Source organism: Tachysurus fulvidraco, chromosome 16 (assembly GCF_022655615.1).
Source record: "Tachysurus fulvidraco isolate hzauxx_2018 chromosome 16, HZAU_PFXX_2.0, whole genome shotgun sequence".
Lineage (NCBI taxonomy): Eukaryota > Metazoa > Chordata > Actinopteri > Siluriformes > Bagridae > Tachysurus > Tachysurus fulvidraco.
Window position 1 is genome coordinate 10,508,718 of NC_062533.1, and position 18,060 is coordinate 10,526,777.

The 18,060-nt window shown below is 38.2% G+C and overlaps 3 protein-coding genes across 3 annotated transcripts; 2 read left to right on the plus strand and 1 right to left on the minus strand.

The window, feature by feature from the left end:
* The first annotated feature begins 2,477 nt into the window (after positions 1-2,477).
* Positions 2,478-7,959, plus strand: katnbl1 (katanin p80 subunit B-like 1). The gene is made up of 10 exons (XM_027166303.2): positions 2,478-2,657; positions 3,606-3,733; positions 5,801-5,838; positions 6,025-6,295; positions 6,503-6,618; positions 6,701-6,751; positions 6,833-6,922; positions 7,003-7,107; positions 7,197-7,290; positions 7,372-7,959. Exons 1-10 carry the CDS (start codon positions 2,528-2,530, stop codon positions 7,402-7,404), a joined length of 1,056 nt encoding a protein of 351 aa, XP_027022104.1. The 5' UTR covers positions 2,478-2,527; the 3' UTR covers positions 7,405-7,959.
* Positions 7,960-10,196: 2,237 nt separating this feature from the next.
* Positions 10,197-13,340, plus strand: emc7b (ER membrane protein complex subunit 7b). Its single transcript, XM_027166304.2, has 5 exons — positions 10,197-10,547; positions 11,404-11,523; positions 11,631-11,769; positions 12,059-12,139; positions 12,655-13,340. The coding sequence occupies exons 1-5, from the start codon at positions 10,330-10,332 to the stop codon at positions 12,799-12,801; spliced, it is 705 nt and encodes a 234-aa protein (XP_027022105.1). The 5' UTR covers positions 10,197-10,329; the 3' UTR covers positions 12,802-13,340.
* Positions 13,341-16,116: 2,776 nt separating this feature from the next.
* On the minus strand, positions 16,117-17,938 carry chrm5b (cholinergic receptor, muscarinic 5b). The gene has a single exon (XM_027166177.2). The coding sequence runs from the start codon at positions 17,864-17,866 to the stop codon at positions 16,343-16,345; it is 1,524 nt and encodes a 507-aa protein (XP_027021978.1). The 5' UTR covers positions 17,867-17,938; the 3' UTR covers positions 16,117-16,342.
* Positions 17,939-18,060: the final 122 nt, after the last annotated feature.

Genomic DNA, 18,060 nt, shown 5'->3' on the forward strand with positions numbered 1-18,060 from the left:
TGACATCATGCGCAGCCACGCCCCCAATATAAATAATGACCACAAAATGGACATGTGATATATCAAAACACTCAGCACAATGAGGGGAATTGCGTCACGGGTATTTGGATGATGTCACATGCTCGTATCCACTCACCCCCAAAAAGTATTTGCACCCTAGCATACCAAACTTTACAAATCTAGTTGAGATTGTTGTTATAGTTTGAATAAGCATACTAAAATCATTTATTATGTCAAAAAATACCATGAAGCAATGATATTTTCCATATTGTGAATGGAAAATGAGAGTGAAATGCGAGAACAGCAATCAGGAAAACTTGTGTTTTCTTTAAGTTTGATGTCAGCAAGAGCAAATAACAGAAAAGTTAAGTTGATGTGATTCTGTCTCTAGTCTCTATCTGACTAGCTAAATTAGCTGTGCAGTGCTGCCAGTGCATCTCTTGGCCTGTCTGTCACACAACAATTTATTGCGTGAACATTTGTGTGAATAAACACCCAAGGGCAACGGTGTTTATAAACGGCAGCTTTGAACATGCGTTCATATGCGCATGCAAAAGTGCATGAAATGACACGCCCGCTTTCCAACAGCAACATCTGTGTGGGGACCAGTACAAAAAGTAGCATGATAGCACTCCTAAATGACAATGTTTAAAGGTTACACCAACGTTAATGCAATATGGAAACCAATGGATTTACAATGGAATGGGCATAATGCCAGGTCAATATGAATGCACATCCCTCAGTAAATAATAACCATCAGGTATCAAGTATTGCCCTCATGCATACTATAAAACACAGTGATACAGTATGGCAAGCCATATTAGCTTTTATACATTCATATGATATGGATTTTTGATATCAAGGATTTAGTTTTCAATACTTAAAATGTAAATATTAAGAGTTTGATTTCTAGTAGTAACCATATTTTTGATATCAGGAATTACATTTTACATTAGTAAAAAATGTCATTTCTGATATCTGCTATTGCATATTCACTAGTTGAATATTGCAAGAGCCAAGTCATAGTATAAAGAGTATTTTATATTTGAAAATGGAAAAACAGGTATCTGAGGGAGGCAGATTAAGTGTTAAGAGGCAGCTTATAAAATGAATGGGGTGTCAAGTGTGAATGTGTGGCAAATGGTTTACATGGCTCACAGGTCAGGTAGGAGGGCCCCTTAGCAGAATTTTGCTTAGGGCCCCAGGGAGGTCAGGATCGGCTCTGGTCTTACAGTCCACTGATGTTGTCGTAATGCAGTTTCAAAATACCACATGTTTAAATTGGGAGGGGGGGGTAAATCGGGACGTGTCTTCTTGCTCACTACTCGCTTCGCTTTGCCGTAGTTGTGCATGCAACGCCCCACTGGAAATCTTATATTGTTGCGTCATTGCTCATATTGCAAGCCATATCTCTCTGGCCCCTCATTTGGGATGCTTTTCATAACCTGACCCCCATGACAAACTAATTGAACAGCCCTGTCCTAATCATTCACTTCAAATCTATGCTCCCTAACCATGGTTCTCTAGACACCATGGCCTCAGAGTACATACCCAGTAAATAATATATCCCTGAACCTAATTTAAACCACCATGACAATAAGCAGGCAGCCACTAAGAATGACAGAATGAATCCAATGAAAGCAACACAAAGTGCCTGGTCTTGTTCTGCCTGCTTTATATCTGATCGCTTGCTCAAGCCCACATCAAAACTCATGTTTGATTTTTGTTGTGTTCTGTGGTATTTCAATCCGTATGAACACCTTTAGATGTTCTATGAAGCTTTTCTGGCTTTCACATATGCAGGATTAAGCCTGTTTGATATGAATCCTTGTCTATGTACGTCTTTGTTGTGGTTTGTTTAGACTAATGAAAACACAAGCACAAACTTGGTTGACTTGCAGTAAGTTTTTGATCCTGAAGAGGACCAGCTGCAAGAAGTGTAACAAACATGGTGTGTGTTTTGAGGTTTTGAGGATAGGATATTGTGCTGCCAAACTGAGCCAACAGGTGCAAACTGAGCTAAAGGAGAGAGCTAAAATGCTTTAAAAAAAAAAAAAAAAAAAAAAAACTACTTATAATAATATATAAAACACTATAAAACTATGATTATAAAAAAACTTAATGATATTTAGAAATAATGGTGGGTACATACATAAACCTGTAAAATTCGTTATTTATATAACTATCTATTAGGTAACTGAGTGTTATCTGGGATTAGTTTGTTTGTTTGTTTTACATAATTATGTGTGTACAGTGTGAAAACAGAATAAACCAATTTAGCAAAATGTTAAATAAATAATATTATTTTATGACAAATAGTAGTAGGTCTTTTTTTTATCTGTGTGGAACATTATGTTTATTTCTAACAGTGTATACGTGTTCAGAAGGATCCCTACACTACACTACATTACTGTGAAGTTCCACTTTTTCCCCGCTAGATGACACTAAACCTCCGTTTTGCTGCAGCGCCTCGGAGTCCTCCAAATCAATCCCACAATCCCAACTAGAACAGTTTGTATTTATTTGAATGGTGCTGACTTCGGCGCGTTCAGGAACCAGAACTGAAATACCTGTCATCCTTTACACTCTTTACGAATCGACATCTATCTTAAAATCGCTTTGGGACATCGCTGGGACGACGGTTACAAAATGTAATGGTAAGTGGAACATGCAATATAAAACAAGCTTAAAGGTGACACGGTAGCCATATGTTATTGTGTAGCCTCGGTGTGCTAACGCTAGCTGTCCTTAGTTACTCATTGCATAGCAACTCCTTCGCTTGCTTTGACCAGGAAGTTGTCGCGTTAGCTTATTTCTTGGGTGGTATAACATTAATATTGATTACAGCTAGTGAAGCTAACATAAAGATAGTTATTCGGTTAAAATCATTTAAAAAAACGTTACTTAGCTTCGCTGCTAATTAGCCAGGCTAGCAAATTAGTTGAAGGCCGTAACACACCACTTTGACAGTATAGCTTTACTTTACTTAGCATAGCGTAGCCGTCTCACAGTGAATAGTGTTGTGGATTATAGCGATGTTTTTGGCCCATAGTGGCTAGAATATAAACCTGACTAATTAATCTATTATTGCTTGTAGTTAAAAATGAAAGAAAGAAACGATGAAATGAAACAACTCATTTTCTTAAGCTAAGTTAAGTAGCATAATCGAAGCGTCAATCGTGACGTGTTTGCAGTAAACACCAGTTAGTTGTATGTTTTTGGGCCATTATTGTAAACATACTCGGTTATTTGTCGCTGTGAAGGTTCATTTATTTGTTGTTTCAATAAATAAAATTTAAACTGTTGGATATTCTTCATAAAGCCTGCTGTTGTTTTGAGTTTAAGTAACTCGAGTTCCTGCTAGTACTGTAGTTAAGAGCAGAAACAGTGTAGTGTAGAGATGTCAAAACCATTATATGGCGATCATTTTACAGACTATAATAGGAACACTAGTGAAAAAAAACTGTATTTTCAATATCAGATTATTTCTTGATCCTAAAAAGGACAGAATACCGTGCTCAAAAAATCATATACATCCCCATACAAATGCGTTTCTATATAACCTCTTTCTTCTTCTATTATTAATGCTTTCTATTATCGCTCAGACTTTCTGATTATGGCATCTGGAAATCATGTTGAGAACGATGCAGAAGTCCGCAAGCTCAAGCACACCAAGACCCTTGATCTTTTCAATAACAGAAGCACTCCTGCAGATGAACAGAACATGAGGGAGGTGAGTTCATAAAGCCCAAAAATAAAACTACAGATAAGGCTGCGTTCACAAGGACTTTTTTTGTATCTGCTAGAAACACACCTATTGCCAATGGTTCAGTTGGACAGTTTAAAGGAATATTATTCACCACGACTACTGTACATCAGCGTACAGAAAAAGGCCCAGGCAGTAGCCTCTTTTCCACTCCAGGGCTGAACAGTGATGGATAAGAGGAAATCATCCTCCAAGAAAGTCCATATTAGCAGGTTGAATCCCAGAAAGATTAAAATTGATGTACCATATACTCAAACCAAAACCATGTGTGTAGAATGACCATAGCTCTTGTTTCACTGCACAGTTAAAATGGACACATATTTGTGCCCATTAATATCTTTTTCAGCAGTAAATTTTAAGACCAATCAAATTAAGGAACAGTAGAAATACATGTTTGCTTGGCTAGACACAGTGTTTTATTTAAGTAAATAGTTTGGTTTGACCATAAATGGTTACCATTAGACTCAAGTCACTCGGCTGTTCAGATGAATGAACATGTGCTGCCTTTACAGGCAGAGTGTTACAAGACATTGGCTAAACAAATGTTAATAAAAACCAAGTGCACAGTTCTTATATGCCCTTGAAGCTGTATACGGTGAGACATGTATGTGCCTGTCCATCATTTAAGAGCAACAAAAAAATAGCCAAGTCTAGTAACTACGTTGCATGAACAATAGCAGTAAAAATGCCTACATTACTAATCACAGTTATATACTAAGATGCAGGTGAAATATGGGTCTTTGCCCTCAATTCAACTTCTCTGGACACTGAGATAAATCGAACCGTGACTGTAGCCCGGGTTTTCCTCACCCAGTGCCCAACCTCACTAAAGCTCTTGTGACTGAATGAGCAAATCCTCAAAGCTACAACCCAAAAGCCAAAATCCAGTGGAAAGTCTTCCCTGAAGAGTGGAGGGTATTCTAACAGCAAAGGAGCATTAAATCTTTAACTGAATGTTCTACAACCACACATGAATGGGATGCTTAGATGTCCAAATAAGGAAAGCTAAACGTTGTCAGGACTTAAACAAAAATTTCACTCCAGAGTGTTTTAAATACACTGGGAAGACATCATATTTGTCATAATACATGTTATTGTATGTATTGTACCGGAACTGGCTTGTGTGCCTAATTCAGGTGCTACCAGTGAAACCAGGGGAATTCAAAATAATCTAAAGATCCGAACACCCACAACTGGTAAAAACACAGCCGTCTGACTAAGAAATCGTTGTCAGTGTGATCACAGGGTCATTGTGCACGTGGCACTATTAGAGTTTCCAAACAAAATTCAGTCTGTTTCACTTCCCCTTAATGATTGTTTCAAATGAATATGGCTCATTTTATTAAACCACAGAGAGGATATCAGGTTTCATCCAGCCTATACCTACATCAGCTTCCTCCATACTGGTGTAAATATAGGAAAGCAGTCACGTTGTGACTTTGTTAGAAGAAGTGTTAGTAAACTGTTAAATGACCATACGAGGACCATATGAGGAGAACACTGTTCCGGTATTGTATTTAAATATATCTTTTAGATAGAAAGCCACAAATGAGCTTTTAGTTCCATCTAAATAAGTGCATTAGAGCTTTAATATGGCTATTCTATGTTCTCCTCGTATGGTCATTTAACATTTTACTAACAAAGTCACAAAGTAGACAGCAGGTTAATGCTTCTTATTAAAAAAAAATATTTGTGCAGACTCATGGTGGAAAAGAGGCTGGGGCTTTATGCTGACATAGAGAGAGATGAGCAGCAAGTCGTGGCTCAGATTCAGAGCTGCATGATGCAGTGTGACAAATCTAAAGTTGGTTCATAATCACACTCTCTTGCACACTTTTTCTATATATAAAAAGGGCTTTAAATCCAAAGAAAAAAAATCTGTCATGCATCTGCTCTAGTGTAGGACTCCACCCACAAACCAGCAACACATGTGTTTTTAACAGGTGCTGAAAATTTTTTATGAACGTAGCCCAAAATACTCAGTTACTTTTGCAGATCAGAGGAATACTAGCCTTGCCTATCCTCTCTTTTTAGGTGGATTATTTATATAAGGAAGAAATAGATAAAGACAGGTAAGTTTTATATAATAAGTATGACTACACTTTGATGACTTAAGCACTTCATCATTTCTGAGATGATGTTACAAGCCATAATGCGCATTCAGTCATAATTTTTCTAAAAGGAAATTAAACAATAAATAGTTTTACCGAGCATATAAATTAGCACGGTGTCTGCTTTTGTTACTTTGTGTTCGACAGATTTCCAGTGGGGCGTTGCATGCACAACTACGGCAAAGCGAAGCGAGTAGTGAGCAAGAAGACACGTCATTCAGCGGTGGGTTCATCGGTTCGGCTGCGAGCGTCTTCAGCGGGCAGAGCCTCTGACATGGCCAACAAGGAGAATGAGCTGACGTGTGCCGAGGACCCGCAGGGCGTTCACTGTAAGGACAAGTGTGCATTCCCTGTGAACTCGACAGACGGCACTAAAATGGCAGGAGCTGGCTCCAAGTACAGTGACTACTTCACCGAGGTTGGTCTCAGTTTAAAATGATCATCAGGCAAAAAGAACATTTACACAATGTAGAGTAGATTGTATGATAACCTGCTGGCTACGCATAATTTAGCATGATTTAGACAAAAACAGCAACTTTAATATTAGTAAGGATGTTTAGCCATAGCTGTGTCTGTTTTCTTTAAGGCTTAAATTAGTTTCTTTGTTTTCTTCTGTTTACACAAGTTATCCAAGGACCATGACACAATGACTAATGTGCTCTTTGGGAGGAATCTCAGGTTAAATCTGGCTTTGACACTTTGGCGAAGAAATGCTAGTGAACTAGTGGCTTATTTGATCAGGTAAGGCTTTTGCAGATAATTAAGCAATGAGCATAAATCTGACTGACTGAAATTCAATACAAATGTATTTACTATTTCACAGAATACAAGACACAGCGGTGCTGGTTGACTGTCTTCCTGTTCTTACAAAAAAGTAAATATCTATCTATCAGTGTGAAATGTTTGTTTTCTAGTATGTCCTGGGATCACCATCCTACCTTTTTTTACCTTATAGTCTTCAAGAAGAACAGTCGTGTGTTTCTCTTGGCTGCTGTGTCGACCTTTTACCACAAGTGAAGACGGTACTTCTTGGCAGATATGAAGTGTGAGTTATCTTTTATTATGAAACCAGTTGTAATTCTAATTTTGAATGTGAATAAATTGCTTTATTTTATTTCAATACAGGCACCTCACTGTGGCTTTGCACTGGGTTCAATCAGTTGTTAAAAAATGGTGGCCTGAACTCTCCTCAAATGGAAAAACTCTGCAAGGCTGCTGTTCCGATGAGAAGTAATATTCTGTTCTTGTGCAATTTTGCTTTATAAAATACATTTGTTTTGCACTAAATAAGACCTGAGAAATTTGTGTGTGTTTTCCAGAAATGTTCAGGCATTGAGAAAGCTGCTGCTTGATCTTTGGGATGATACATGCCCATTATCCTCAGTACCTGGAACTGTGGGGGAAATAAGCAAGGTGAATTATTTTTAAGTAAATTGTTTATAAGATTTTCATACATTTTAAAATCTTATACTGGTTTCTTTTTTCCATTTTCAGGCCATTGAATCCTATCTGGCACAGTTGCGCTGATGACTAAAGTGTAGAACACTTAAGGAAATGACCACTACATGCACTTGCTGTGGTTTCAAAGCTGCTCTTTGAACACTGCAATGTCTTTGTTTTACTCCAGAAGAAGACATGACTCCATGGTAAATGGGGAGACAGATGAACTGACCAATTCAGACCCTCCCTATATTCAAACTGAAGACGTGTCTTAAAGGCTAAACCCTTTCCCATAAACCAGACTGCTTCACATTGAAGTGGACAATATATATATATTTTCATTAGTGGCACTCTGTCAACTCTATGAGACTGTTAAGAATCAGGTAATTCACAAAAGTGCCATGGAGAAGTTTTAACTCGCACTTGCGGCACCACAGCATGCACTAGCTGAAGTGGATCTGATGCACCACGTCCAGAGTCGGCTCCTCGTACCGCGTCTTATCAATGAAGAGCTTGTAGTCCTGCAGTCTTAAGTTATTGAAGCTTTCAATGTCTTATGCTTGTCCATGGATGAAATGATTGTGCATAATCATGGTGATTTTTTTTCTTTTAATCAAATTCTAAATAAATTTGCAAAATTTGCCAAGTGTTTCAGTTGTGGTTTAACTGCTTATGTCATCTCTGCAATTCCACAAACTAATCCTGCTGTGAGTTAAAGGGACTGTGTGTCCTCACGGTACTCAGCTTTCTTGTCAATTCTTGTAGAAATAAATATTTGGAAATAAGCAATACTTGGTGTGTTGGAAGGATTTTTAGTATGAGCATGTTGTTTGCAGGAGCACAGAATAGTCCAAACAAAGTCAAGGGGCGGAGAGGACAGTGCCGTAGTGCAGTCGTAGATATCTATACACTCTATGTGGTCTTGGGGTCCTAAAAATGCGTCAAATCCGCCGCCATCTTTGTACAGTACTCTTGTGCTTTAAATGCATGGACGATGCCTGACTTCTGTGCTGTGTTTGGATGTTCAAACGAAAGAAATCTAAAAACCAGTCAGCAAGGAATTATATTTCACAGGTAAGAATGTGTTTTATGATATTGAATGTTAGGAAATTATATTTCTGATTCCGTTGGTTTACCTAGTTACACATTATTGACAGGAAAACCGACAGTTTGTAGAAGTTCTTAATAAGGACATTAAAAATGGACCAATGCTTTTTTGCTTAAAGGTGAAGACCCAACTTTATGTATGTTTTGTAAGATTCCCTTATTTGTAAAACATATTCTATTAGATTGTCCTGGACTTAACACAAGCAGAATGCTCACTTACTTCACTTAAGGACATATTTAATGACATTATGCTAGAAAATGTTTTGGATTTTTTTATCGTATGTTAATTTAAAAAAAATTTATAATATGACTTGCTGTTTAAATTTGTTTTGTTTTTATTGTATTTATATGATATTTGTGTTTTTGTAATTGAATTTTTGCCATGAAAATAGCTTGTGATTGCTGACATGGCATTAAATAAAATTATCTGAATCTGTTTGTAGATTCCCAAGTGATAAAGAGAGACGTCAGTCATGGACAAGTTGCAGGGACACTAAACACTTTTTTTTAAATGGTTAACTCAGCTGGCAGTCCCTGCGATGGTTTGGCACTTCGTCCAGGGGGTATCCTGCCTTGATGCCCGATGACGCCTGAGAACTGGCTCCCCGTGACCCGAGGTAGTTCGGATAAGCGGTAGAAAGTGAGTGAGTGGGTGTGTGAGTGAGAGAGTGAGTGTGTGAGAGAGTGAGTGTGTGAGTGAGAGAGTGTGTGAGTGAGTGTGTGAGCGAGAGAGTGTGTGAGTGGGTGTGTGAGTGAGAGAGTGAGTGTGTGAGTGAGAGAGTGTGTGAGTGGGTGTGTGAGAGAGTGAGTGTGTGAGCGAGAGAGTGTGTGAGTGGGTGTGTGAGTGAGAGAGTGTGTGAGTGGGTGTGTGAGAGAGTAAGTGGGTGAGCGAGAGAGTGTGTGAGTGAGAGAGTGAGTGTGTGAGTGAGAGAGTGTGTGAGTGGGTGTGTGAGAGAGTGAGTGTGTGAGCGAGAGAGTGTGTGAGTGGGTGTGTGAGTGAGAGAGTGAGTGTGTGAGAGAGTGAGTGTGTGAGCGAGCTGACAGTCCTGGAAGGATGTCACCAGTTAGCTTGGCATTGTAACACACAAGTTCATCCTCAAAGTCAAACTTTGTTTTTTGTTGTTTTGTTTTGTTTTGTTTTGTTGTCTGTTTTATTTATGTGACTGTACTTATTTAATGTGGCAAAATTATTGCGGGAAAGGAATAAATAAAATATTGAACGGTCTTTGGCACCTCAACTATCTAACTTTCACATTCTGTTCCCCTCAAATTTGTGATTTGCTTCCACCTGCAAATTGCTTTGTGTATCATATTTATTAAACCAATACAATTTAAATGAACATGTATAGTCACACCATTGTTGCAGTGTTGCGTGCAGTAAGCTATAAGGTAAGTAGTGATTGTTCATATGAAGTTTACTCAAGTGGAAGCATGTAAGTAATAAACTTACACCTACTAGCACTATGCATTATATTGTGAAAAAGTAGATTATCTTAATATCAAAACCTTAAATTTTCTCTGGACTTAATGATAAATACATGTCTGACCTTTGGAACGAACCAAAAAAAACTAGAAAATCGCATTCATGACGATTTATGGTGATTTTATTTCTTTGCCTACATTGATGCTAATGCATTAAGAGGGGGTCCCCTGTACCAAGATGGCTGCTCAGTTGACGCATTCGTTCCAATGTACTGCCGTATACAAAGCGACATCTAGTGTATATATCTATGTAGTGCAGTAAACAATATAGGCAGCGCAGTCATGTGGTCGCGGAGAACTTCCGCTTCCGGTATTAGGATTCGTTGCCCTGCGTGAACGTTTACTGCCCAGCAGTCCGGTTGATTCAAGGGTCGTTTCTCTCTGCGGTCGTTTAAACAACGCGGTCACCGTGTAGCAGCTGCGATGCGGCATCTTAAAAGGATATTGGACGCGTATATTGTTTTACAGTCTGCGTTTGTGCTGTCATGCTGTTCCGCCGAGTCCGAGCCCGGGCCTGGTGTGGGGAATGGAGACCGCTTTAAGATCGAGGGCCGTGCGATTGTCTCCGGGGTTAAAGCGCAGGATTGGGTCTCTTCAGCCCGGGTCTTGGTAGAGGGTGGCGAGTATATCGGATTTCTCAGGTAAGCTGCTTTAAACCTTGTAGCAACCAGACAGAAATAACAGTGTTATCCGTAAGCTACCGTGTTATCCGTGGAGCTTCTGTCACTAAAACAAATTCCTCGCATGTGAAAACATTACTGGCAATAAAGCTCATTCTGATTCTGAAGCTATGCTATGCTAAACTAAGCTTTGCTAAGCGCTAAGTAGTTAGCTAGTTGTTAGCTAACCATAGCAACGACCGTTTGGAGACGTATAGAGAGCAACGAGCTAACACCTGTGCTAATAATAATGCTAATATGATAATACTAATATAAACACTTCTTGCTAACAGATCATTTAGTGAGAGAAATTAGCCAATATAACCAGCATTATGTAGACAGTGTTATATGTCAGCTTAAGATAACGCGTCTTTATAGGAGCCTAAACCAATAGATAGCTTTGTTGTAATCGTCTCGGTCACAAGCTGTTCTGTACCGGCAAATCTTAGGCTTATTGTAATGTCTTTCTAATACATGATACTTTCTATAGTAAAGGCTTGCAGGCAGGGAGTAGATCTTAATAATCCACTGATTCAGATGTGAGGTTAGTTAACAAACACTATCATTTACACTGTGAACATCTTTCTGTAAGGAGATGTTTAGTTACCGTGAGTCTAAAACGAGCACCTGGTACATATATACATGTAAGTCTTCGTGATGACTAGCTGATTTCTTTCATTTAGAGGAAATTATGCTTGTTTTTCCACTATATTGTTCTTGTGAAATACACAACTATTAAAGTAGTAACGTTGGTTTTCTTTTCTATCACATGTAATGTTTCAGAGAGAAATCAGAATGACAGTGTAATAGAAGTCAGCGGTAATCATTCTGTTTACAGAACCGATGGGAGTTTCGTGGTGCATGATGTTCCATCTGGATCCTACGTAGTTGAAGTCATGTCTCCATCTTACAAATTCGAGCCAGCCCGTGTTGACATTACTTCGAAAGGGAAAATGAGGTAACATTGTCTGTTAGACTAAACTTCAGATAGATGTCATTTCTTTTTTCGTTTTGACTAGACCTGTTTTAGGATGTGCTTATTCGGACTGTTTTAATGAACCGCAGAGCTCGCATGGTGAACTACATCAAGACCTCAGAGGTGGTCCGACTGCCGTATCCCCTCCAGTTGAGAGCCATTGGACAACATTCATACTTCCTGAAGCGAGAGACGTGGGGGTGGACTGATTTCCTCATGAATCCGATGGTAAGAGTGCTTAAAATTCAAAAGTAGATGTCAGTCATGCTGAATAATATAAATATTAATCTGTATAATCCACTGAAGTGTCTTGGTTCTAATAGCAGGTTATGTACAGTAGGTATTCAGTATAATTGAACTCAGTTCAGCATAATTACCTCTGTAGGTTAAAAGGACCTTTTTCTGATTCACTTATGTATTCCTGTTTAATGTATTAACAGTATTTAGATTTAAAATGCCTACTTTCAGCATTTGGTATTCTCTGACAAGTCATCATAAAAACTTTTTTCTCTTACAGGTCATGATGATGGTTCTTCCTTTACTAATCATCGTTCTGCTTCCAAAAGTGTTCAATACCAATGACCCTGAAATGAGAAAGGTACACGAGAAAAATAATTTTGTGGATATTGTGTTAATCCTACACACGCACGCACACACACACAAGGTCTGAATTGCCTTATCCTTTTTGATTGTGATTCTCACTATCCTAACTGTTTCAAAACCTGTTGTTGATATCCCTACTGTATGATTTACAAAAAACTAAAGCTTTAATCTGGCTTCTTTCTGCATAATTACATGTCGAAAAGCCTGTCTTTAAACATCCTTAATTCAAATGAAAAAAAATTCTGAAGAAACTTTAGGTTTGGGTTTTATTTGTTCCAGGAAGAACAATTTTTAAAATAAAATGTAAGTCTATATAGGAAAGTTTGTATACAAGTCTTCGGGTCAGTGGGCTTGGTCATTGGTCATTTAGAGAGAATACAGGCTGTTGAGTGATTGACTGTTGTTGTAGACTGCTGCTTATAGCTATAGCTTTTGTCTTGACATTTATAACATTTCGGTGTTGTAAGTGGAAGAAAACAGATGTACTGATTTTTTATTTTTTTTTAACAGGAGATGGAGCAGTCCATGAACATGCTGAACCCCAATCCAGAGTTGCCAGATGTGTCAGAGTTCATGACCAAGCTCTTTTCTAAGGGATCTAGCAAGCCAGGAGGAAGCAATAAAGGCAGCAGGAACGCAGCACTGAAAAGGAGGTAGTGCTGCTAACGAAGACTGTTGTTTTTTGTTTTGTTTGTTTTTTTTTATTGTTTTTTGTATGTTTTGTGGTTTGTTTTTCATTGTTTCATTTCTCACAATAAAACTAACTAACTAAGATTGATCTTGACTTGGCAGGGCTGTATATTATGTTCACATTTTCTTTTTTTTTTTTAATCAGGCTACATCACCACCTGTGATATTTTAATATATCTGTGTAAACATTTAACACCGTTTAGAAAAGAACCAGTAGTTCTGTTTATAGTTAGTTGGGCCAAGATCATCACATGGGTAACGTTTGCTTTTATTGCTGCTGAGGCTGAGATTTCTAACAGATCTTCAGGGTTGAGGCTGGTTGAAATGTCACTTGAACCCCAACCCAGTTTCCACGTCTACTTGAAACAGAGCTTTTACGTTGAAATAGTCAGTAATATTGTGTCGAGTTTGTATATGACTGTGAATGATGATGAATGCCTAAAAATTTTAGCAAAGAAAATATAAACATATTTAAACTGAATGCTAATAAAATGAAATGGACATTTTGTGTGTGTCGTTTGAATATTTTGTTTCCTCTGTGTACATTTATGACTCTCACTTTTCCCAGAAGACAAGATATACTTTATTTGAATCAGATACAAATTCACAAGACATTTTATTTGGAGCGCTGAAGTCTGGTGTAACACTTTGCTGCAGTGACTACACTAAACATAACAAGTCTTATAAATGACATAAGTAGGAAGTACATCTTAGGTTGATGAAGAGATTAGAGCTTTACTGTCATACTGAAACTCTGTCCTACATGCAGTAATATGAAGACATTTGTAAAGACTTTTCCAGTTTTTCAAACAAATTCTCCATTATTGTATTACAACAACATTTGTCACATTGCAAATTAAATCGTAACTTTAAAACTTCACACAGAATGCAAAGTACATTTTTAGAACCTGACATCCAAAGTTACTAAATTTAAATAACAAAAATCAAACAGTTAAAAAATAACCTGGATGCCTTCACAGCATATGTTTCAATATAACAGTTGGCACAATACACAACATGATAATGTGGTGTTATTTTAAATGACCAGTATTTAAAAAAGTTGTATCCGTGAACAATACTTATGAATCAATACATTGAAATGTATGAATGAATGCAACAAGAAGTCAAAACAATGCAAAATTAAAGAAAATAAAAATTTCACCTCTCGAGCTCCAGTCCTAATCTATACATCTAAAGAATGTGGAATTTTAGCGCTAAGAGGGTCTAAAATCTGTTTAGAGGATTACTGTATCGATTAAAGGTAAAGGGTTATTACAGAATATTTGGATCACATTCCAAAAGAGAAAATGTAACTTTCATACTAATATAATTTTTTTTATCTCTATTCTTATCAAAAGATGTGAAGTACTATTTTGTTGCTTGTGATAGTAAAGAAACGTTTGTGAATGCCAACACTCTCCTCGTTGGGTAAAGTAAATTCTTTCTACTTCTCTTTTTACCGACTTTGGCTTGCAACTGTTTTAGGTACAGTACGTGTGTACATGTTATGGTATATACACTCACCAGCCACATTAATAGTAAAAGTTGCACACCTGCTCATTCATGCAGTTATCCAGTGAGATACACTCTTGCAGATACAGGTCAAGATCTTCAATTAATCAAACATTAGAATGTACTCATGCACTCTCGGCGACATGGTTGGTGGTTTTTTCATTGCTGATATCCTGTGACATACAGCTGTTTGACAATGGATGCAGGCTCAGTGACACTGGATAGTTTGGATGAAACGATTGGAAAACTTTGCCTGGTCTTTTTCCAGTATTCAAATATACATCCTCTGTGTTTCTGCAAACAAGAGCTCACTGTTGCCATTGATTCCTCCTCGAGGTCTTTTGCTGCTGCATATCGGCTTTAAGGTTCGAGAAGGTGTACGCTATATCAGGATTTTCTCTCATCAAGGCATTTCTGCCCACAGAACCAGCAAATGCTGGATGTATCTTTTTTCTAAAGTCAACAGACCGTTGTGCATGAAAATCGCATTAGACCAGCAGTTTCTGAAATACTCTAATCAACCTATCTGTTGCCAATAGCCATGCCATGGCACGTTTTTTTCCTTGAACTGAACTCTTGACCATACAACCCACTTAGTTTTTTATCTACCACAACGCCATGTGCTACACAAACTCCTTTTTTTAATGTTGTACTTCTATTCTTTCTTGAGCTGCTCTGACTCATGTTAGATGTTTGATATAATGGAGTTAAGTAATGACTACTTTACGGTCATTTCATTCTTTCTTCTCATTTTCTCTGTTTTCTTACTGATTACAGCAAAAGCATACACTCACTGAGAACTTTTTTTAAAACACATATACTGAGGCAGTGTTGGCTCAATTAGTTAAGGCTGTGGGTTGTTGATTGGAGGATTAGAGGTCAAGCCCCAGCACTGCCATGCTGCCAGTGTTGGGCTCTTGTGCAAGGCTCTTAACCCTACAGTAACTGCTTCAGGGGTACAGTGTACTGACTGCAACCTCCAAAGTTAGGATATGCAAAGAAAGAATTTCATTGTGCTGTAATATGTATATGTGACAAAAATAAAGGCTTCTATTCTATTGTACTCCTATTCAATGCTATTATCGTATCTCAATTATCAGCAACAGTACAATGTATACACTCATACAGATATGGGTATGTAACGGTATAATTAAACATCAGAACAGGGGAAAATGTGATCTTAGTGACTCTGGCCATGGCATGGTTTTCTTTGCAAGACAAGATGGTTGGAGTATTTCAGAAACTACTGATTTCCTGGGATTTTCATATACAGTATGCACTGCTCAGCTGCCAAATGATTATATCATAGTAAATACTGACCAGTGACTGCTTTAACACCTGAAAATCAGAACCAGAACCTATAAGCAGTGTTTTTTTTAGTTGTGCTAAGTTTAAACAAACTTTAAGCACATTTGCTATGTTTTAATTTAAATACTCATCAAAATATGATATTAAAATGAGAAATAAAATGAGCATGACATTCAAGCCCTTACAAAAGATTACAAAAAGAATGTAGGCAGAACACAATACATTACAGCTAGACACATTAGTGTATAACAACACACACACACACACACACACACACACACACACACACACACACACACACACACACACACACTCACAAGGAAGTCCACATAGCTCGCACATCATTGTACTGGAAAATTAGCAGTGATTATTGAAACATATTGAGATATTTCCCATTATGAGAATTATATTTTCAATTGCAATTAATATTTGATATACATGTAGAAGTAGATGAAAGGCAGAAGAAAGTGTATATCTAGAATTTTCTTGACTAATTTCAAGTTTGAAATTGTTTTGTTCTGTTGGCACAAATTTTGCATATTTCAAGCTTATTTATCAAGAAGAAGCAAAATCTGTTCTGTTTGATCAGAATAACATCTACAAATGTGTGAGGAAAAAAAGACTATTTTTTTAGACTATTGTCAAGATATTTATTTGCTAAAATATTGTTTTTTGTGACATGGATTATTCAGTCTGCTTGCTGTGTGAGTTTGTTGGGTATTGGTGGGTTTTGGCCACACCAGTGCAGTTTCTCCTCTCCTCGGTTCATCTTCCACTTGCAAGAGAGCAACATTCGAAAGGTTTTCTGGAAAGTTTTGTTGCATAAGGCATAGCACATGGGGTTTATGGTGCTGTTGACGTAGCATAGCCAGTAGCCCAGGTGCCAGAGAGACAGAGGGATGCAGTCGGAGCAGAAGGTGGAGATCAGCACCATGATGTTATACGGTGTCCAGGTAAGAATAAAGGCCAGGAGAATAGCGCTGAGGGTCTGAGCTGCCTTCTTCTCCTTGATGAGAACCATTCTTTTCCGTTTCGTGATTTGACTCTTGAGGCTGGAATCCATAGGGTGTGCCGAAGAGGACGCAGACGTAAGAGTTAACTGTTGTGATGATGGGCATGGATGTGTAACAGTTTCACTGTTGGTGTTCTGTGGGTGGATGTTCTTCAGGACTGGCTTGAACTTGTAGGAGATGCATTTCTTGTTCTTTTGTGAGCAATTCCTGGCAGAATTAGCAAGATAGTGACTTTCTTCATAACAGTTTATTGGCTCATCCTGGTTTTTGTACGAATCTTGAGATGCTGCTTCTGAAACAGGATGCTCCTCATCGTCAGAGGATGTGTAGCTATTGAGAGCAGCAGCCTGATCTGATTTTACCCACATGTCCTCAGTCTGCGCCGTACTCTTAGTCATGTTACTCTGGTTTGATGAAGACCACGAGCCATGAGTTCTGTTCCGGTCAGTGCTGAAAGCAAAGCAAGATCGTTGTCTTTGTGTTTTTGGGTTGTCGCACCTATCTGCAGATGTGGTCCCTTGCAGCTCAGCCAAGTCTTTTGTACGCTTCTCTGTCTCTTTGTAGATTCTGCAGTATAAAATAGTCATAATGGAGACAGGAATGTAAAAGGCTGCTATGGCAGTTCCAAATGTAATCACAGGTTCTGAGAAGAACTGAATCTGGCACTGGTCTGGAGGAACTGTCCTCTCGCCTACAAAATACTGCCAGCATAAAATAGGAGGGGCCCATAGGATTAAGGATATAAGCCATGCCAAGCCAATCATGATACCAGCACGCCTAGGTGTTCGTTTAGCTCTGTAGGTAAGTGGCCTTGTGATGGAGAAATATCTATCAAAGCTGATCACCAGCAAGTTCATTACTGAAGCATTGCTTGCTACATAGTCCAGAGCTAACCAAAGATCACATGCCACATTTCCCAGAGACCAATATCCCATTAGAATGTACGTAGTGTAAAGGTTCATCGAAAACACTCCAATAATGAGGTCTGCAAAAGCCAAACTTAATAAATAGTAGTTGTTCACTGTCTTCAGTTGACTGTTCACCTTAAAAGAAAGCATGACCAAAACATTTCCTACTATGGTGATTAGGCTTGCAACAGCAGACACAGTAGCAATCGTAATGACTTCCCAAAGATTATGTGGAACTGACAGGACAACTGATGTGTTTCCACTTGCTGTGGAGTTGTGAAGTCCATCCATCTTTTTGGTGATGGTCTACAAGCAAACGGAATATAAGCAGTCCTCTTTGTAATTAATGTCGAATTAGCAGTGGTTAACCTGAAATTATAAAAGAGGAGATTTAGACACTTTTCATTTTGTTTTGAGGTTTATTTTTTCCTTGATTTGCAGACATGATCAGAGATACTCAGAAACAGCATTTTGTATAAGAGTCA

Excerpts from the sequence above, each read along its gene's own strand:
- emc7b (XM_027166304.2), top strand. The coding sequence starts at position 10,330 with ATGCGGCATCTTAAAAGGATATTGGACGCGTATATTGTTTTACAGTCT. Across the intron at positions 11,524-11,630 it reads ACTTCGAAAGGGAAAATGAG|AGCTCGCATGGTGAACTACA; the intron begins GTAACATTGTCT and ends AATGAACCGCAG. Across the intron at positions 11,770-12,058 it reads ATTTCCTCATGAATCCGATG|GTCATGATGATGGTTCTTCC; the intron begins GTAAGAGTGCTT and ends TTTCTCTTACAG.
- chrm5b (XM_027166177.2), bottom strand. The coding sequence starts at position 17,866 with ATGGATGGACTTCACAACTCCACAGCAAGTGGAAACACATCAGTTGTC.
- katnbl1 (XM_027166303.2), top strand. The coding sequence starts at position 2,528 with ATGGTGCTGACTTCGGCGCGTTCAGGAACCAGAACTGAAATACCTGTC. Across the intron at positions 6,923-7,002 it reads CTTCTTGGCAGATATGAAGT|GCACCTCACTGTGGCTTTGC; the intron begins GTGAGTTATCTT and ends ATTTCAATACAG. Across the intron at positions 7,108-7,196 it reads GGCTGCTGTTCCGATGAGAA|AAATGTTCAGGCATTGAGAA; the intron begins GTAATATTCTGT and ends TGTGTTTTCCAG.